At 39.1% G+C, this 22065-nt stretch overlaps 1 protein-coding gene across 4 annotated transcripts in view; it reads left to right on the forward strand.

Moving 5' to 3' along the window:
• Positions 1–499: 499 nt before the first annotated feature.
• pbrm1 (polybromo 1) overlaps positions 500–22065 on the forward strand; it is an 80057-nt gene continuing 58491 nt past the window's right edge. For all 4 annotated transcript variants that reach the window (XM_048606155.1, XM_048606158.1, XM_048606156.1 and 1 more), the window contains exons 1-10: positions 500–655; positions 3541–3638; positions 6873–7020; positions 13649–13801; positions 16385–16507; positions 17088–17156; positions 17648–17746; positions 18133–18221; positions 20149–20240; positions 20327–20543. In XM_048606155.1, the coding sequence (XP_048462112.1) occupies positions 512–655; positions 3541–3638; positions 6873–7020; positions 13649–13801; positions 16385–16507; positions 17088–17156; positions 17648–17746; positions 18133–18221; positions 20149–20240; positions 20327–20543 (1232 nt within the window). In that variant the 5' untranslated portion in view covers positions 500–511. The remainder of the gene's footprint in view (positions 656–3540; positions 3639–6872; positions 7021–13648; positions 13802–16384; positions 16508–17087; positions 17157–17647; positions 17747–18132; positions 18222–20148; positions 20241–20326; positions 20544–22065) is intronic.

Genomic DNA, 22065 nt, shown 5'->3' on the forward strand with positions numbered 1-22065 from the left:
TTTCTTGGATGTGGGCAATATTGGCAAGGCCAGGATTTGTTGTTCATCCCCGCTTGCCTTTGAACTGAGTAGTTTGTTCGACTATTTCAAAGAACAGTTACAAGTTAGCCATGTTGCTACTGATTTGAGTCACATGTATGCCCCACAAGCTAAGGATGGCTGATTTCGTACCCTAAAATATATTAATGAATCAGTTGGGTTTTTAGAAGAGTATTTTCATGGCACAACTACTGAGACTAGCTTTATATTCCGGATGTATTATTTGAATTTAAATTCCACCAGGTTCCATAGTGGGATTTGAACCTGTGCCTCCAGAGTATTAGTTTGGCCCTCTGGATTGCTAGTCCAATGACATTGCTACTACACCATCACCATCATCCCCATCCCCCTTCAAAATGATAATAGTAGTGATGCAATGGTAGTGATAATGAAGACTGTGAATGAATGTCACACTTTTTTGAGTCAACTCATCATTGAATGCCTTATTTTTAAAGATATTACCAAAGTTCCTATGGGTTCAAAAAGAAAGAGAGCCACTTCTCCTTCAAGCAGTATTAGTGGCGGGGACTGTGATGACGGACACCCTGTTTCGGGAAGCAATGTAGGGTCAAGTAGAAAAAGAAGAAAACTTTCCAACGTTCCAACTGTAGATCCTGTAAGTATGACTACAGTGTCTTTCTATATTCCTCTTACCACAGAAGATGGTTGGCTCCATATCAATGGTAAACAAAATGCTGAAATTTAGTTTTGGTCCTTACTTCATTCAGTGTTGAATCATAAAAACAACTAGTTGAATAATGTAGTCTGAATCATTTGGCTTTGAATTTTGTTTTGCCTGTTTAAAGGAAGAAGTGTTAAGTGATGTATATACTTATTTGGTAGACCAGTAAGTTACATTAAAACAAAGACTCTGGGAGATATAATGTTCTGTATTCTTGATATACAGGTATCTGTTACAGTTGAAATTTAATATGGGGTATGCACGTTTCATTGAAAACCCATTGGCCCTTGTTTCTTTGCCACTGACTGCAAAATACTTGTTGCCACTGACCTTGAAGACATCTGCAGCATGAGTTCCGCTGATCTTTACATTTACCATTATCTTTTACCTTCCTCAACTTTCAATTGACTGTTATAATTATTATTGGGGATTCCCTTTGTTGAGCTATAGTGATTTCATCGGGATGTCTAAAATATAAACACTAAATAAATTTCACAGACAGCAAACCAGGAAATGAAATGTATTATAACCAGTGAGTTGTTTAAAAAATTTGCAGAGAGTGAAATAAAGATTGGGAGACATATATGGGCTTAAGGTAAATATTAAATTTTTAAGAATAGACTTAAAAAATGTCCTAAAATAAGTTCCACAAATAAAAGGCAATCATGCCTGAGACTTGGAGTTTCTGGATGCTGGTGTGATCCAGGGCAAACACATCTGCAGTATGTGTTTACAGGTTGAGCAGATTCAGCTTAGAGTTTGACCTGGGAAACTTATTACAGGCTCCATGACACATCAGGAGGAAGAACATTATCTGCTTATTTTGTAGAAGAAAACAGTCACACTCTTGGAATAGGATGTTTCAATTTTCCCATTTCTTAGGGAAAGGTGGTATGAATGTGAGCAAGGCAAATAAGGAGATTCAGAGGCCTGAAATGCAGGAGCCTCACCCTCAGCAATTATCTAACAGATCTGGGGTATTTCTGCAGGTTTGGATGAGAGTGAGGGCTGAAGGATAGATGAACTACTGAACTTCACATTTCAGTACAGGAAGCCATTCAAGTGGTGGAAGCAAAAGGGAATTTAGTAGTAGTAGAAGACAGAAAGTGAGGTAGTTGACATTGTTTTCTGCAATAAAGCCCAAGAGTCCAGAAGACTGTGGTTGCCTGACTGGATCTAGGGTTCAGGACATCTGTTCAGGGCGAGCGAGGAGAAGGGGAGGATCCCATCATCATGGTTAATGTAGGTATCAGCAACATAGGTAGGATGAGGAAAAAGGTTCTTCATGGACAGTATAGGGTACAAGGTGCCAAATTTAAAAAGCAGAACTTCAAGATTATCAATCAATGGATTATTACCTGAGCCATTTGCAAATTTAGCTTTGGGCATACAGATTTGAGGAGTGAATGTATGGCAATGGTATGGCAATCACCAGTTGACTCCTTCGAATGACACAGCAGCCCTATGGTCTATGGCATCTTGACTTGCACGTATTTCATCTATATTAATTACTTAACGTTTTTCCATCTTATAATTTTATGGACTATATATATTTCATCTAAAGAAATCTAAATATATAACTAGTTACTATACTTTACATTGAAATCCTGCAAAATATTTGAGTTTTGATTCCTGAGAAATTAAAGCAGATCTTTATATGAGGGATATAAAACATATGACTTTTTAGTCTCAACTTTTTGGGGTCAGCTTTTAAATGAGATCGACTTTTACATAAATATATCCAGTAAGCTCATTTTTCAAAAAAAATGCTTGAATTTGAGGCAAACCTACCTGACCAACAATTTTGACAATAGAAGGATAAATATTTTGGAATACTATCAAACTTTGCTGTTCTTTAATTAATCTTTAAATGTATCTTTTAAGGTATAGATTTTGTTTTTCTCGTTGACATACATGTATAATAGATAAAGACATAAAAACAAGAGTAGGTCAATCAGTCCTATAAGCCTGCTTCACCATGCTGAGAGATCATGGCTAATCTTTACCTCGACTCATGTTATCCTGGTTTGGTCCATACCTGACAGAAATCTTGATCTTGTAAATTTAAAATGATCAAATATGTCTGGGCTTTTAAATCTCTTTCCTAACTTCAATACTGAATGGCTGAGCTCTATTTTTAAGACTGTGCCCCATGGTCTAGATATCCCCAGCAGAGGAAATCAGTTGCTATCAAATTCTTCGTTTTGTTTTAAAAGCCTCAATTATTTCACCATTATAAGCAACTTACAGCAAGTTGATGCAATATGTTTTCATAATGTAATCCTTTAAACACTTGGTAGCTTTCTAAATCTATGTATGCTGTAGCTTCACCAAGGAGGGAGGTGGTGGCATTGTATTAATGTCACTGAACTGGTAATCCAGGACCCTAGAGTCGTAAGTTTGAATCCCACAATGGCACATGATGAAATTTGAATTTGTTAACAGAAATTTGGAATCAACCACTGTCGATTGTAGTAAAAGCCAATCTGCTTCACAACTGTTCATAAATCTGAATAGGAATTTGGAGGGATAATGGCCAGGCACAGGCAGTTGGGACTAGTTTAGTTTGGGATTATGTTCGGCATTGACTAGTTGGACTGCACGGTCTGTTTCCACGTTGTATGACTCTTAACTGTCTGTTGGGCAATTAGTGATGAGCAATAAATGTTGGATTATCCAGCACCACTCACATCTCAGAAAGGAATAAACTAAAAACAAAAAAATCCTGAGGTATGATTCCCAAAATTATAAGATCTGCTAAGGTTCTGTACAACTAAGCCTTTGCTCATATATATGATGTAAAAATTTTCTTTTAACAGATTGCAGTTTGCCATGAGCTGTACAATACCATCAGAGATTACAAGGATGATCATGGAAGACTTCTATGTGAGCTCTTCATCAGAGCTCCAAAACGAAGGTAGTATTTTGGAAATCCTGACTTTGGAGGTTTTTCAGAATTTATTGTTAAAAAAATCATGTTCTTGATTTTTAGCGAGCTAATATTTTTCATGTCTAGGTCTAAAACTGTTTAGAAATCTAACTTTGCTTACTCTTAAAAACTGATTGACTGAATTCAATGATATCCCATTGATACATAAATATACTGACTTTTATAAATTCAATATAGTGAACTGAGGATGTTTAAGCAGCCAGTGAAATAATAATAATTGAGGAAAAATGTTTTGATACTTTAAATAATCCTGTGTAGTTGAAAAATATTGTATTCCTTTTCAATGGAGCCTTACTGATGACAATTGTTCTTGTTTCTCCATTTCCAATACCAAACACCATTCTCCAAAGATGCAAATAAGCAGATAACATATTCCAATGCTTCTACAAGTACTACACCATAGTCAGGCACAAAGAGGTGGCCCATACCAACTCAGACCAATTTAGATCAAGGAATCAATAAATTGGTTATTATAGATGTGATCATATTGTGGTGAGCATCTCATTATTTTACCCAATAACGGAAAATTTCAGTAGGGTGAATCGGAAAACGTGAGTGTGAGGAGAGAGGATAGAATAAATTCCTTTCAACAGTGTTGTTTAAGGATAAAATGTGTTGCCAGAAAGTAGTTGAGGCAATGATCTTTCCAACTTTTAATGAAAAATGAATAAATATTTGAAACAGAGAAAAATATATAAAGCAATGGGCAGTAAGCGAGGAGTAGGATTAGTTTTGGATTGTTTTAGTAACGAGCCAGTTTAGACATGAAGAATGACTGGTCTCCTCCTTTGCTGTAAAGTTCTTATGTTTATGTGTCTCCAAGACACCAAGCAACAATTGAGCCAACTTTACCAAGGAGTGGCTGTCATGCAAATTCTCACTCAACCTCTTTTTTACATAACGATAGAGCTCGCTATTTCTGACAGAAGATTCCAAATTATGGCTTCTTTCGTAATGGCTTCTTCAGTGTCAGGGTGTCAGGAATTGGGGGAAGGTGTTGGCTTCCAGGGATATGGGGGAAGGTGTTGGTTCAGAGTCTGCTGGATATAAAAGGTTTTGGGAAGGTGAAGTAGAGAGTGTATGTGGTAATTTGGGGGTCAGTTGAAAAGTTATTTAGGAGTTAGACTTTTTAATACTCTAACTTTTCCTAAGTAACAATTTATTTAATTGCAATAGAACCCTCACAATTTAAATGAATACTTTCAGAATCTTCCAGATGTGGAGGAATTGCCCAGAGCAATCTTCAGTTTTCCGGGTATTTCCATCAGAGTCTGCTACATTGTGCATTCTGCAGGGTCCCCATGCATAACTCCCATCTACGATGCAGATTATCTGGCCATTGGAAAATCCAAGCCTTGTTCTAAATGTTGTCACTACGTGCTTATGACAATAGGAACAAATTGCTTGGCCACTGATTAGATACTATAAATAGTAAAAATTGTGAATTTCTTTACAGCCGAAAGGAAATGATTTTGAGTTTCAACCACATCAAATGCATGATTTTCAGCAAAAATGCATTCACTATAGTGATTGTGGAACCATGAGTTAACTGGATTAATTCATTTTAGCTGGAAGGTTATCAAAAAAATTGTGCAGTGAGCAACTTTGCAACTAATGCTGCAATTCAAAGCTAATTTTGTGAATGCAATTCAGCCGGTATTTTTCTAAACTTGAACTTAAGCTGATAATTTCATATTTACAGCCACAGGACATCTTTATAACTGGTTCTGAGCACTAATATCCTGAGCCCAACAATGTTCAGCTGCTTCACCAAAAACACTCTTTCCATTGTATGGTCGGTTAGAACTTGGGTGCTTCCTAATAATTCCACAGTTTCATTTTTAGTTTTCATAACTCCTCAATAATGAAGTCAGGCATGCTCATTTGTAGCAAGAAAGTGACAAAATAAAGCTTGGCCTGATAAATAGCTAGTAACATTGTACCATACAAGTGCCCGGCAATGACTTCTCCAACAAGAGAGAATCTAACCACCTTCCTAGACATTCAGTAGTATTACGATCATTGAATCTCATACCATTAACATCCTGAAGGATACCATTGACCAGGAACGTAACTGGACCAGCTGGATGAATCTTCAGGTGCATGAATGGGTATTGGCTGTGGCATTCCAAGGCAAGTGGCTCACCTCCTGAGTTGCCAAAGCCTTTCGTAATCTCAAAGGCTCAGGTCAGGGGAGTGACAGAATACTTACTACTGAGCTGAATAAATGCAGCTCCAAGAGCACTTGAGAAACTTAACACCATCCAGGACAAATCACCCGCCACCTTAAAATATTCATTTCTTCCACTAATCCAAAGAATTGTGCCTGTGGTATGTACTATCTACAAAATATACTCCAGCATCTCTCCAAAAGATTTTTGACAGCATCTTCCAAACCTTTGGCGTTTGCCACTTGCAATGACAACACCAATATCTCTGAGTGACACACCATCCTGACTAGGATGTATATCACTTTATTCTCACTTGATCAAAATCATGTTACTTCCTCTCTACGCCATTTCGTTACACAGACTGCAACAATTCAAGAAGGTAACTCATCATCATTTTCTCAAGAACAATTAGGGATGAGCAACAAATACTGGCTTTGTCACAATGCCTACATTCCTGAGTGAATTTTAAAAATTGACCCTTTTAAACATCTCTGTTAAATTTCTAATTTCCATCTTTTTGTAAAAGGTGGTAAGAAACCTTATTAAAGTTCTGAAAAAGATAGACTTTTTATTCTATTTGTTTGTATATTATGTATAATATCCCAGTGATGATGAGGACTTAGGATCTATTCTGCCACATATTTGGATTTGTGAGCTGCCTTTTATTCATTGATGAGATGTGAACATTTCAGGCAGCATTGATTGAGCATTGGCATTCTGGTTATTAGTGTGTAAACGCAGCTTAATAACAGGGTTGATAACCCCTTCCATAATTTTGCTGATGACTGAGGGTGGCCGGATGGGGCTGTGTTATGCTAGATTGGATTCGTTTTAAGTAGTACTTAGTTACATTTTTTCTTGAATGGCCACATTGAAGAGTGTGGTTAAAAAAAGACATGTATTTTCATGAGTTTCTAACAGCGTGAAATAAATTGCTGAAAATTGGAAGTATACATCATATATACGGCTTTAAACATAAATTGCTATAGGCATTTGGATATTAAATTTGAATAAATATCTTGCAAAATAGGAACCAACCTGATTACTATGATGTGGTCTCCCATCCCATCGATCTTTTGAAGATCCAGCAGAAATTGAAGATGGAGGAATACGATGATGTTGATCAGTTGACTTCTGATTTTCAGCTTATGGTTAATAATGCAAAAGCCTACTATAAGGTAATGTGTTCTTGATTGACTTGGTACCAATTTGATTTTGTTCCTACATTTGTGAAGTGTCATTGACCATTTTTAAAGTAATGTATAACTGGAAGTTGTTTGAAATTAGTTGTATATTATTTTACAATAAAAGTAGATCCATCAACATTTTCTTGGATTAGATTCAGAGAGTCATACAGTGCGTAAACAGACCTTTCAGTCCAACCAGTCCATGCCGAACATAATCCCACATTAACGCATCCCACATACCTGTTCCTGGCCCATACACTCCAAAACTTTCCTTTTCATGTATTTACCCAAATGTCTTTTAAACATTAGTAATTGTGCCCACATCTACCACTTCCTCAAGAAGTTCATTCCACACACGAACCACCCTCTGTGTAAAAATTTGCCTCACATGTCTTTTTTAAATCTGTCTCTTCTCATCTTAAAAATATCATCCCTAGTCTTGAAATCCCCCATCCCAGGGAAAAGAGAACTACCATTAACTCTATCTATACCCCTCATGATTTTATAAACTTCTGTAAGGTCAGCTCTCAACCTCCTACGCTCCAGCGGGAAAAAGTCCCAACCTATCCAGCCTTTCTTTTTAACTCAAACCTTCTATACCTGGCAACATCCTGATAAATCTCTTCTGAACCCTTTCCAGCTTAATAATATCCTTCGTATAACTGGGCAACTGAACTGGACACAGTATTCCAGAAGAGGTCTCACCAATGTCCTGTACAATCTCAACATGATCATGTTTAAGTCTTTGTCAGAACAATGAGGGAGTTCCTCAGCCAAAATCTTGACCTAGCTTTTCTTTTTTTCAGATGTCAAAATCTTGTAAATTTCTGTGTTTTTGTTTGAAATTATCAACATTTTGAAATTTATTCTGTCTCTCTAATTTTATCACAGAAGATTTCACCTATCACTTGGTTTGTTCCATAGAAAGTAACACCTCTTTGAGAAAATATTTAAAAGTATTTTGTCTTATGTGAGTTTTTAATTATTTTATTACATTCTGGATGAGCTCAGGTAGAGTATTAAGTACAGTAGCTTCAAAATATATTTTTAATTATGTTTCTCCCTGGAAATGAAATTTCTGTAAACAACTTTCAAAATAATGATTTTCACGGAGCGCTTGCAGTTGTTAGATATTAAGATCAAATTTACAGTATAAGAGATGGAGATGTCCCAACCAATCAGCACCCACTATCAGTGTCTGTTTCTTGCCTCTTAGTTTTGATGAAAACGTTCGATTTATAGGCTCATTTTAGCTATGTAATGTTCTGTACTACCAAGCATTTGTTTAATTCTAATTTTGTTTATAGCTGGCATTTAACTGAAATCTTCAGTTTAAATTCTGTAGGTCCCAGTCTTAAACAAGGCTTTTAATAAGGTCACCAGTTGAACAACAATTGGGTTTAATTCAGAATCAGCTCAAACCGATTTTTTATTAAAGGTGTCAAATAGCTTTTTTATATGTTGAATTAAATATAAAATACAGTGCAGCTGAGCACAGCTTGCAATGGAGTGCCCTATCTCTGTACCACAAAGTCCAGGCACCTGCTCCATAGAATCCTAAAATCCAAACAGTGTGGAAAGAGGCCATTTGACCCATCGAGTCTCCCTGTATCTGCTCATTTACCGTGGCTAATCTACTTAGTCTGCACAACCCTAAATACTGTGGGGCAACTTAGCATGGCCAATCCACCTAACCAGCACAGCTATGGACTGTGAGAGGAAACCAGAACACCTGGCAGAAACCCATATGGACACAGGGAAAATGTGCAGACAGTCATCCAAGGCTGGAATCGAACCCAGGACCCTGGTGCTGTGAGGCAGCAGTCCTAACCACTGAGCCACTATGTCGCCCTCTAGAGGTGTTTCGCAACATGTCTGAACATCTTGATTAAAAATACCCAAATTAGCATGCCCCAGGACTCTTGCGCCCAGTGCTAATATCCTACCTGTGAGCCACAAGGTTTGGGTTCATGTTTCCACCTGCCCTGGATGTGTGATTGGGGTTGATTAAAATAACTATAATAGAGTGCTAGAGATAGATGATTAAGGGAGTTAAGGCAGGAAAGAAAGGGGTACTCTGTTGCTTTTGCCTTTTATAAGTTTTTCAGCATTCAGGAATTGCTTCTTCTTACTCTGCTACAGGAGAAGAAGCTAGTTATTTGGTGAGATCTGGTACGTGAATAAAACTTATTCATCTCCTGCAGTTCAACAGAGTATACCAACTGGTGGTAAAGTTCATACAATATATAAAAATATATTTTATTCAATTATACATCTACATAACTAAGAAATCAATTAGAATGCATTAAGGACTACAGAACCAATGATGTGCCATAGCTGCAGGAAATGGATGGGCATTCCTGATGCCAGTTTGGGCCAGATCAAATACAAATGAAATCAGTGTTTAAGTTCAAGCAGCATTGGCTCAGATTTCAAGTGCCAGATACTGAGCAATAGATACTGAGATGCATCAAGGAGTCAGAAATTTCCCTGGACAAGTATGATCTAGCAGCCATTATAGAGACATGGATTGGGACCTGAATCCTGAACTGTGCAGGATGTCTCCAAATCACACTTCTGGATAATAACAGTGTTAGCACACTAGAGAAGGATGACCTAAGTTCTGGAAACAAGAATGTGGAAATGGAGATGGAGATGAGAAATGATAAATGCAAGGAGACACTTATGAAAGTGGTCTAAAGGCTCCATAACAGTAACCATAGCAGGATAGTGCATAACAGAAGAAATAATAGAGCTTGTCAGAAAGATAGAGCAATAATCATAGGAGATTTTAATCTGTATATCAACTGGAAAAGTCAGAAGGGCAAAGGTAATCTGTATGAGGAGTTCATAGAATGTTTCAATATAGTTTCTTAGAATAGCATGTTCTGGAGCTAACCAGGGAGCAGACTGTACAAGACCTGGTATTGTGCAATGAGACAGGATTAATTAATGATCTCAAGGCACCCTCAGATAGCAACATCAATCATATATTTTTTAAATTCATTTAAGGGATGCAGTTAGACCAGTATTTATTGCCCATCCTAATTGCCCAGAAGGCATTTAAAACTCAAATAATTGCTGCAGATCTGGTGACACATGTATACCAGACCTGGTAACATGCCTGTAAATCTTTTCTGCACCCTGTCAACTTTAACAACATCCTTCGTACAGAAGGGTGACCAAAATTGTATGCAGTATTCCAAACGTGGCCTCACCAATGTCCTGTACATCCACAACATAACATTCCAACTTATATACTCAGTTTTATGACCAATGAAGGCAAGCATGCTAAACCTCTTCTTCACCACCCCATCTGATCAAGATTCCATTGTAATCTGCGATAATCTTCTTCACTGCACTACACCACCTTTATTGGTATCATCCACAAATGTATTAACTATACCTCCTAAATTCACATCCAAATCATTAATATAAATGATGCAAAGCAGTGTACCAGAGTATTTATGTGGCTGATGCAGTTCAGTTTAGTTTTTGGTAAACGGTAATGCCTGGGATGTTGATAATGCAGGAATCAAATGATAATGCCATTGAATGTCAAGGTGTGAAAGTTAGATTCTCTTGTTGATGATATTGTTTGCCTGGCATGTGAAGCCAACATTACTTGCCAGCTATCCCCCAAAGTTTGGATATTGTCCAAGTCTTGCTGCATTTAGACACAGGCAGCTTAAGTTTCTGAGGAGCTGACTTATGGTGTGATATAAGTTGTGAATGGTGCTGAGCATTGTCCAGTCGTCACTGAACATCTCCACCTCTGGCCTTATGATGGAGGGAAGGTCTTTGATGTAGTAGCTGAAGATAGTGGGACCTAGGACCACAGACTAACCTGAGGAACTCCTGCAGAAGTGTCCTGGAGCTGACATAACTGACATCCAATGATGACAACCATCTTACTTTGTACAGGGTATGACTCCAACCAGTGGAGAGTTTCCCCCAGATTCCAGTTGAATTTAGCTTTTTTTGTGCCCCTTGATGGCATACCTAATCAAATGCAGCCTTGATGTCAAGGAATGACTCCCTCTGGAGATCAGCTGTTAGGTCCATCTTGAACCAAGGCTATAGTCAGATCAAGAGTCAACAGGCCCTAGTAAAAGTCAAACAGCATCAGTTGATCTCAAGTGCTGCTTGATAGCACTGTTGATGACCCCTTCCATCATTTTGACTGATGATCAAGAGTAAATGATGGGACAGTAATTAGTCAGGTTGGATTTGTCTGCTTTTTGTGTACAGGACATACCAAGATAATTTTCCACAATACCAGATAGATTCCAATTTTGTAGCTATCCAGGAACAGCTTGACCAGAGCAGCAGCAAGTTTTGAAACACAAGTCTTAAGTACAATTGCTGGAATGTTGTCAGGGCCATAGCCTTTGTAGTATCTTATCGTCTTTAGGTCTTTTCTTGATATCACATGAGATGAATTGAATTGACTGAAGACTATCTGTAATGATTAGGATCTCTGAAGTAAGCTGAGAAGGATCAGCCAGTTCTGGTTGAAGTTTGTTGCAAATTCTTCAGTTTTATCTTTTGTACTGATGTGCTGGGCTCCCCCATCACTGAGTGTGGGCATATTTATGGAACCTTTTTCTCCAGTGAATTGTTTTTACAGCCCATCGCCAATGATGCCTGAATGCCAGAACTGCAGAACTTAGATCTGATCTGTTGATTGTGCACTGACCTATTCCTGCCTATCATTTATGCTACTTATGCTGTTTGGCACGCACGTAGTCCTGTTTTGTAGTTCCATTAGGTTGACATCTCATTTTTAGGTATGCTTGCTGCTGCACCTGGTATGCCTTCCTGCACTCTACACAATATTTCGACCACCGTGTGCAGTATTGGTCAGTTTTTTAAGAAAAGATGTAAATGCATTTGAAGCAGTTCAGAGCACGTTTACCAGAATAACACCTAGAATGAGGTCATCTCATGAAGAAAGGCTGGACAGACTAGTGTTGTATTCACTGGAGTTTAGAAGACAAAGAGGTGACTTGATTGAACCATATAGATGTTGAGGGGTCTTGATAGGATAAATGTTCAGAAGATGTTCCCTCTTACAGAAGAGTCTAAAACCAGAGACTATTTTTAACATCAGGGACACATATTTAAAGCAGAGATTAAGCAGATCTCTTCTCAGAGGGTTGAGAGTCTTTGAAACCCTCTTCCTGAAAAAGTAGTGGAAGTAGAGTCCGTAAATATTTTTAAGGGAGAAATATGTAGATTCTTGTAAAGCAAGAGATTGAAAGGTTATCAAAAGGTATACAGGAATGTGAATTGTTCATATGTTCACAATCTTATGCCACATTATTCTTTTTTTTCTGGTTTATTTTGTTGTATTGAATTAGTTTATTTTAGTGTGTGGTGCCTTCAATATGTTTTGCTCAGCTGTGAGCATGCACTATGGGGCTTCTCAGAAGCCCTGACGCAAGGCCTCTGTAGGAATTGCCCATAAGGTTGAACTTCCACTGAGCAACTCCCCTGTTCCCCAGGAACCTTGAGAAAGATCTTCAAGTCTAAGCTAGAGTTGGAAATTTGGACAATTCCTATTTATTTACCTGAATGGTTATGCAGAACATATTAGCCAGACTAAAAGCTGTTGTCACTGTTAGGTAACCATACAACTGCCCCTCCCCCCAATCTCTCTCACTGTTTCTCTTTGCCACTTTGCACCAACACCACCCCTCCCCACCGACCTCTTGTCACTCCCCATCACTAAACCTCTCCCAACTGCACCCAGCCTCTCACCTTGACTGCCCAACTTAACCTGACCAACCACCACCACCTGACTTCTCCCTGACCCTCAAGTATCCCATCCAACCTGACTAGCTACTAACCCAACCTGATTAACCCCAATCCATATGTTAGCTCACACCTACCACTTACATTCCTGCAACCCTATGTACCTGCTATCTTACCCAATCAACACCCTATCACTTGCCAGTCTATCTCTTTACTTAGTCTCTCTCTCTCCCATGATACATTTACCCTCTCTCCATAGCTTTACCAGAAGCTTTAGGATATTTAGGATTCGGTTACTAGAATACAGCAGCTATTGCTGTAAAAACATGGTGTGGCTTCTCTTAGCTCCCTCTGAGGTTTGCTGCAATGAGATAGTTCTGAAGGATTGTCCACCAGAAGATCACTCAGAAGAATTGTGGAGGGTAAGTATGTAATTTTTGGTTGATCAGGGTCAGAATTAGAGCTTCCACTCCGGATTAGAAAATCTGGGCTATGATCTTAAATAGGACCACTTGTGAACTAGCTGCTTAGTCCCATCTGGGTTGCTGTGCATCCACATACAAATGCACTTTAGAGGAAACGATGTTTACGACCTTATCAAAAACTTGAATTTTGACGTACTTTGAATTGTTATAATTACTGTGTGAAGTAGAACTTGTTTCCCAGGTTAAAATACAAGCTCAATTTCTGCCTTGTAATGCAGAAATATCTTGGTTGAGTCTGTAATTCATTTGTATCACTGTTTATTCATTTGACTGCACACGTGAATTACAGTGAACATATTCATGCAAGTTATTGTTAGAAAGTATATAACATGCGGTATTTGTATTTTTGAAACAATTCATTCTTTTATCATTTATAGGAAGATTCTGCTGAATGCAAAGCTGCAGGTAAATTGTGGGATTTGTATACAAGAACAAGAAATGAGTTTGTCCAGAGGGGAGATTATGAAGATGAAGAGGAAGAAGATGATTATGATGGTCAGGATAACCCTGGTACAACTGGCGACGAAGACGTAAGGGCAGCTTTAATTCTCTAGTTTATAACCACATATGTCAGCCAGCTTTGGTTCAGTTGGTAGCAACCTTGTCTCTGAGTCGGAAGGTTGTGTGTTCACTCACTCCAGGACTTGAACACAACCATCTCGTCTGACATTCCAGTGCAGTACCGAGGGAGTACTGTGTCGACTGAGGTGTGGTTTTTCAAATGAAATGTTGAATTAAAGCTCCATCAAATGCTCTTAGGTTGGGTCCCACAACACTATTTCAAAGAAGAGCAGGGGAGATATCCCCATGTCCCAGCCAATATGTATTTTTCAATAGCTCAATAATCACAAAATAGATAATCTGGTCTTTGACTCATTGTTGTTTACAACATATTGTTGTGCACAAATGCACTGCTACATTTCATACAATACAATATTGACTGCACTTCAAAAATATTTAATTGGCTGAAATGCATTTTGAGACATCTGTTGATCCTGAAAGATGCTATATAAATGGAAAGGTTGAAGTTGGTTGGCTCGCCGAGCTGGTTTGTTGTTCCGCAGACGTTTTGTTACCATGCTGTGTAACATCATCAGTGCAACCTCCGATGAAGCGTGGGTGTGTTTTCCCGCCTGGTTTTTAAACTCTGGAGTCCGTTGAGCTGTATTGCCTCACTTCCGGTTTTCCTTCGTAGTGGAGTATATATGGGGTCGAGTTCTGTGTGTTTATTAATGGCTTTCTTCGTGGAGCGCCAGGCCTCTAGGAATTCCCGTGCCTGTCTCTGCTTAGCTTGTCCCAGGATTTTGGTGTTGTCCCAGTTGAATTGGTGATTCTCCTTATCCATCGGAGGCTGCACTGATGATGTTACCCAGCATGGTAACGAAACGTCTGTGGAACAACAAACCAGCTCAGCGAGCCAACCAACCTTAACACCCACAACCTGAGCTACAAATCTACTCCAAAACCTTAAACGGAAAGTTTTTTTTGTTTTATTTAGGTGTTTGACTAGTATTTGACATTTACTATTTCCCTACTTTGTTCATTCAGGTAGGGAATTTGATAATTGTTCAAATTTGTAAATGTGTCAAACTAGTCAGGTATCTAATACAAAATTTAACTGGTGTCAAGTAGATATTGTATTATGGGAGTTATTCATATAGCAGATCATGGTGACTCACCAATCCTTTCTGGTGGCACCTTCCAATCTCATTATCTCTTCCAATCAAGAACGACAAGGGTAGCGTTTCCATGAATACCCCAGTACCTACAAGTTCCCTCCAACCTGCACAAGACCTTGCCTTGAAATTCGTTTGCTGTTCTTTCACTATTCTGGCACAAAAAAAGTTTAATTCCGTTCCTACAGTACTTTCACCACACGAAATGCAATGATTCAAAAGCACCACCACCTCTTCAAGGGAAATTTGGGTGGGCAACAAATATGGCTTCAAAAGTAATGCATATTTTTGGGTGTTGAAATTTTCAGAATTGTTTTAATTAAAATAAGTGAGAATTAAAATGTTAATTTTGTTTTGTGTTTGTTGAGTAGAACCCCTATATTCAGAGGGTGATGGTCGAGGGTGTTTTTGTGACTGGAAGTCTGTGTCCAGTGGGGTTCCACAGGGATCAGATTTGCTGCTTTCCTGGTATATATAAATGAATTAGTCTTGAATGCAGGAGCGTTGATCAGTATGTTTGCAGCTGATATGAAAATTGGTGGGGTAGTATTTAGTGTCAAGTCTAGCCGTGCATTACACAAGTACACAGACAGGCTGGTCAAATGGGCTGATCAGAGGCAAATGGTATCCAGTCTAGATAGGTGTGAGGTGATAAGCATGACAAACATGATGAACCCTGGGAAGCACCAAGGATCAGAGGGACCCTTAATGTAATGTGACAGGTAGATAAAGTATTTAAGAAAGTAAGGATTCTTGCCTTTATTAGTTGAGGCATAGAGTTTAAGAGCAGGGAGGTAATGTTGGAACTGTATAAAAAGTAAGGCCACATCTAGACTCTTGCATGCAGTTCTGGAATCCACATTATAGGAGGAATGTGATTGCACTGGGAAAGATGCAGAGATCTACCAGGATATTGCCTTGGACTGGAGAGTTTAGTTATGAAGTGAGATTGGATAAGTTGGAGTTGTTTTCCTTATTATAGAGAAGACTGAAGCTCGGGTGGGTCAGGATCATGATTAAGATGCGTAAGATTATGAGAGGCATAGACAGGGTTGACAGGGACAAACTTTTCCCCTTGGTAGAAGGATCAATGACTAGTGGGCATAGATTTAAGTTAAGGTGCAGGAAGGTTAGAGAGGATGTGAGGAAAAATTTCTTTACCCAGAGGGTGGTGGGAATTAAGAACTCATTGCCTGTAGAGGTAGTAGAGACAGAAACCTTCAACATTTAAGAAGTATTTAGATATGTGTTTGCAATGCCAAGGCATGAAAAGTAGGATTAAAATAGTTTGATGTTTGTTTTTGACTAGCACAGACTCAATGGATTGAAGGGCCTTTTTCTGTAATTAAGGTCTTTATGACTGCATTCTAAAATTATGCTAATTTATGAAATTGATGAGACATGAAACTATTGAGTTTCATTTTCATTGCTTTTTAGAGTGCGGCACATTATAATAATCTGAAGGAACAATTAGAGCACCTTTTTGAAGCTGTCGCCACATACGTTGATCCAACAGGTCATCTCATTAGTGAGCTTTTTCAAAAGTTGCCTTCTAAAGTGGTGAGTAAATCTATTCCAGATCAATAAACTGATAAATTACTGATACTATTGTGAAAAAACTTCTTTGACAATCTATTGCTGTATTAAGACCTTAACACCTCATGACGTAGAAGCAGAAGCAGGCCATTTGGTCCACCAGATCGTTGTGCCATTCAATGAGATCATGGCTGATCTGATAAATCTCAACTCCACTCTTCTGTCTTTCTCCATAACCCTTGATGATGGAGCAAGCTCAATGGTCCAGAAGGCCTACTTAGTTCCTATGTCTTTGTGATGAAATGTCTTTCTCTTGGAAGTTCAGAAAAGTAGAAAGTTATTTCAATGTTGAGAGTTCTAAATGAACACAATTTCTGGCCTGCAAATTTGAGATCCAAAGGAGTTGCTTTTGAGCAGTCACGTTTCTAATTACAATTGATTTATTACATCTTAAACTTTTCAATCTTAAAAACTTGGATTCAGTGGACATTGTTAGCTATGTTCGAACACAAACAGCAAAACTGAAGTTACATTGAATCAATTTTGTCAAATTCTGAAAAACATGACAATGTTTTAATACATGAATTATCGTTTATGCTTACAGCAATATCCTGACTACTACGAAATTATTAAAGAACCAATTGACCTGAAGACAGTTGCCCAAAGGATTCAGGTTTTCACAGTTTTGTCTTTCTATTTTCCTTCTCATAATTTACAGCTGAAATCATGAATTTTTTTTAGACCCAGAAGCATTTATAGCCCATCCCTAATTGCCCAGAGGGCAGTTAAAAATCAAACACTTTGCTGTCAGTCTGGAGTCACATGTAGGCCAGACCAGATAAGAATGGCAGTTTTGTTCCCTGAGGAACATTAATCAGATGGATGTTTTTGATAATCGGCAATGGTTTCGTTTTCATCATTCGACTTTTAATTTTTACTGAATACAAATTTCACCATCTGCAAGATACGAACCAGAGTCCCCAAAAAATTACCTGCGTTTCTGGGTTAATAGTCCAGTGACAATAGACTAGGTCATTGCCTCACTTGAAGTGAGGAATTATTCAGCATCATTTTTGCTCCGCCTGAAAATTTTCTAAATATTAAATTTAACTTTTTAAAGTGAATACTTGCTTTTAATATGAACATACCAATTTCTTTTTACAGAATGGTGTTTATAAAAGTGTCAATGTGATGGCTAGAGATATTGAGCTTTTAGTAAGGAATGCAAAAACCTACAATGAGCCGGGTTCTCCAATCTTCAAGGTAAGGGTGACAAAAATTAAAATGTGTTGTATTTAGATCATGACTGTCCAACCTGTTTTCTTAAACCAAACACAGTTTTTCCTACATTCCAATAGTCACTATTCTTCAAACATACTTCATTTAGCATAAAGAATTACTGTGGGACATCTAGTGATCATGAAAGATGCAATATAAATACCAGTCTTTATTTTCTTTCTCTTAAGATTTAAGCAACCATCTTGCTAAGACTCTTTTACTTTTGAGTTATTATAGTAATAACATTCCAGTTTAACTCAGGAGCAGAGCATTATACCATACTATAACATACCCAGGGCCACAGTTTGGGAACTGGCAGAGATAACTTATTCGTCTTTTTGATAATGAAAATATCAATTCCAACTCTGTAGGATGCAAATACCATTAAGAAAGTATTCAATCAGAAGAGAGCCGAACTTGAGCATAATTTGGAGCCTACTAAATCCAGTCTCCGAATCAGGTACACTGAAAATATGACTTTTGAAGACAATGTTTACAAATGATATGTTTCTTTTGCCCGTAAACAATGTAAGCTGTACCTCTTTGCAAAACAAGATTTTCAGGAAAACCTTTGAAAACCAAAATAGATAAAAATAAGAAAAAACGTGAGAGGTGCTATGTTAGTTATAGTTTGCATTCATTCATATTAATGTGTTGAATGTAGAAAATGTCTGTCATACATCAGGCATGATGCATGCAAAGTCAGCGTCTCTGATTGGTTCATAAAACAAGAGTTGCAGATAAGTAGGGTAGGGAAGATGGTGTTAGGTACACTTGCCTTCATTGGTTAGTGCATTGAGAATAGAATCATAGAATCCCTAGTGTGGAAACAGGCCCTTCGGCCCAACAAGTCCACACCAACCCTGACAGCATCCCACCCAGACCCATCCTCCTATAACCCACCTAACCCATACATCCCTGAACATTACTGGCAATTTAGCATGGCCAATCCAACTAGCCTGCACATCTTTGGACTGTGGGAGGAAACCCACGCAGTCACGGGGAGAATGTGCAAACTCCACACAGACAGTCACCCGAGGACGGAATTGACCCAGGTCCCTGGTGTTGTGAGGCAACAGTGCTAACCACTGAGCCACCGTGCCACCTGAGTATAGGAGTTCGAAGGTTGTGTTGCGGCTGGACAGGACCTTGGTGGGGCCACTTTTGGAATACTACATACAATTCTGGTCTCTACTCTAGGAAGGATGTTGTGAAATTTGAAGGGGTTCAGAAAAGATTTACAAGGATGTTGCCAATTTTGGTGGGTTTGAGCTGTAGGGAATAGATTGGGGTTATTTTCCCAGGAGTGTTAGAGGCTGACGGGTGACCTGAAAGAAATGTGATGCTTGGATAGGGTGAATAGTCAAGGTCTTTTCCCCAGGGTAGGGGAGTCCAAAACTAGAGGGCATAGGTTCAAAGTGAGAGGGGAAATATTTAAAAGGGACCTGAGGGGCACCTTTTTCACACAGAGGGTGGTGCATGTATGGAATGAACCGCTAGAAGAAGTGGTGGAGGCTGGTACAATTAAAACATTTAAAAGGCATCTGGATGGGTATATGAACAGGAAGGGTTTAGAGGGGTATGGGCTAAATGTTGGCAAATGGGACTAGATTAATTTACGATATCTGGTTGGCACAGACAAGTTGGACCAAAGATTTCTGAAGAAGGGTCCAGACCCGAAACGTCAGCTTTCCTGTTCCTCTGCTGCTTGGCCTGCTGTGTTCATCCAGCTGTACACCTTGTTATCTTGGATCAAAGGGTCTGTTTCTGTGCTGTACATCCCTATAACTCTAAGAGCAACTCACAACTGAATAGATAGGGAGAACATCAATGAGCTAGTAGCAAAAAAACCATTCAGGTAGCAGCAAGCAGTTACCAGTATTACTGATTATGAGGAAAAAGAGAAAGCCAATTCAATCACACAAAGTGCCTTTAAAATTCCTTTTGGTCTGATGTTATTAAGTTTGGGACATAATACTAAAAATACTTTTTGCAGCAAAACAGTTATAACTACATACATCAATAAGGTGCTTGCCTTTGATATTTCAAGTAATATCTCCAGTCGGGAGTTGACTGCAACTATTACCATGTCAGTTTCTGAACTATTCTAAGAAAGGTATTTAACCTAGTGATGTATAGCCTCACTTGTAAAATGCTATTATCACTTTGGACTGTGCCGTTTTCCCACTGCGTGTCACCTTTCTCTGCTCTTCCCCCATGATGCATAGTCCACCAGAGTGATTCGCTCCTCTGTCAATTTCCTGAACTAATACTGAACAATGCTACACGAGATTGAATACTCCGTAATTAAAACATGTATAATTAATACTTGAGCAAAAGATGTATTCTGAATTTCAAAAGGTTATTTTGAAATTCTGCATTCACAGAAACCGAAGGTCAGCTCAAGGGGATCGTTTGTCAGCAATTACAATGGCTTTGCAGTATGGATCTGAGAGCGAAGAAGAAAGTGGTTTAGGTGGTAAGACACTACGGTAGTATATTTGAATAAAACATTTTAAGAATGGCTATTTTGGCTTTTCTATACACATTTTTTTGTTTCTACAGCAGTCACTCGTTATGAAGATGGTGATTCTGAAGGAGAAAGCATCAGTTCATCTGTTGATGTTACGAGCCCTCTTTACCAGCTGTTTGAAGTAGTTAGAAGTTACCGGAACAGTCAGGGACAACTTCTGGCTGAACCTTTCTTTCGCCTCCCCTCCAAGAAAGATTATCCTGACTATTACCAACAAATCAAAAATCCCATGTCTCTGCAACAAATTAGGTAGGAAATGTAATTTTACTCTTTGGAAAATGATGTTATTGATCAAGGTCACTTGAAAAATTTTGGGTTAATACAAAAGCACGTACAGGTATGTCCTTTACGTAAAAAGCAGGATAAATCCAACTCAGCCAATTACTACCCCATTAGTAAAGTGATGGAAAGTGTCAACAACAGTGCTATCAAGCAGCACCTGCTCAGCAATAACCTGCTCAGTGATGCCCAATTTGGGTTCTGCCAGGGCCATTCAGCTCTTGACCTCATTACAGCCATGGTTCAAACATGGACAAAAGAGCTAAGTTCCAGAGGTGAGGGAAGAATGACAGCCCTTAACATCAAGGCTGCATTTGACTGAGCGTGGCATCAAGGAGCCCTAGCAAAAATGGAATCAATAGGTATGAGGGGCCAAACTCTCCAGTGATTGGAATCATACCTGACACATAGGAAGGTGGTCGTGGTTATTAAAGGTCAGTTATCTTAGCTCCAGGACATCTCTGCATGAGTTCCTCAGTGTAGTATCCTAGCCCCGGTCATCTTCAGCTGTTTTATTAATGGCCTTCCCTTCATCATAAGGTCACAAGTGGTGATGTTCGCCCATGATTGTGCAATTTTCAGCATCATTCGCGACTCCTCAGATACTGAAGCAGTTTGTGTTCAAATGGAACAAGATCTGGTCAGTATCCAGGCTTGAAGTGGCAAGTAACATTCGCAGCACACAAATGCTGGGTTATGAACATCACCAATAAGAGACAATCTAACCACCATCCCTTGATATTCAATTGTGTTACCATCACTGAATCGCACACTGTCGACATCCTGCGGGCTATCATTGACCAGAAACTCAACTGGACTCACCACACAAACACAGTGGCTACAAGAGCAGGTTAGGGGCTAGGAATACTGTGGTGAGTGACTCACCTCCTGATTTGCCCTAAGCCTGTCCACCATTTACAAGGCACAAGCCTGGAGTGTGATGGAACACTCTCCACTTGCCTGGATAGATGCAGCTGCAATAATACCCAAGAAGCATGACACCGTCCAGGATAAAGCAACCCGCTTGATTGCCACTACATCCACAAGCATCCATTCCCTCCACTACCAACGTTCAGTAGGAGCAGTATGTACTATCTACAAGATACACTGCAGAAATTCATCAAAGATCCTTAGACAGCACCTTCCAAACCCACAACACTTTCAAATAGATGGACAAGGGCAGCAGATATATGGGAACACCACCACCTTCAAGTTCCCCGCCAAGCCACTCCCCAGCCTGACTTGACCCATTGTCAACAAGGTGCAGGGCTGGATGAACACAGCAGGCCAAGCAGCATCATAGGAGCAGAAAGGCTGACGTTTCGGGTCTAGACCCTTCATCAGAAAAGGGGGAGGGGAAGGGGGTTCTGAAATAAATAGGGAGAGAGTGGGAGGCGGATAGAAGATGGATAGAGGAGAGGATAGGTGGAGAGGAAACAAACAGATCGAAGAGGCGGGGATGGAGCCAGTAAAGGTGAGTGTAGGTGGGGAG

Source organism: Rhincodon typus, chromosome 16 (assembly GCF_021869965.1).
Source record: "Rhincodon typus isolate 14 chromosome 16, sRhiTyp1.1, whole genome shotgun sequence".
Classification (NCBI taxonomy): domain Eukaryota; kingdom Metazoa; phylum Chordata; class Chondrichthyes; order Orectolobiformes; family Rhincodontidae; genus Rhincodon; species Rhincodon typus.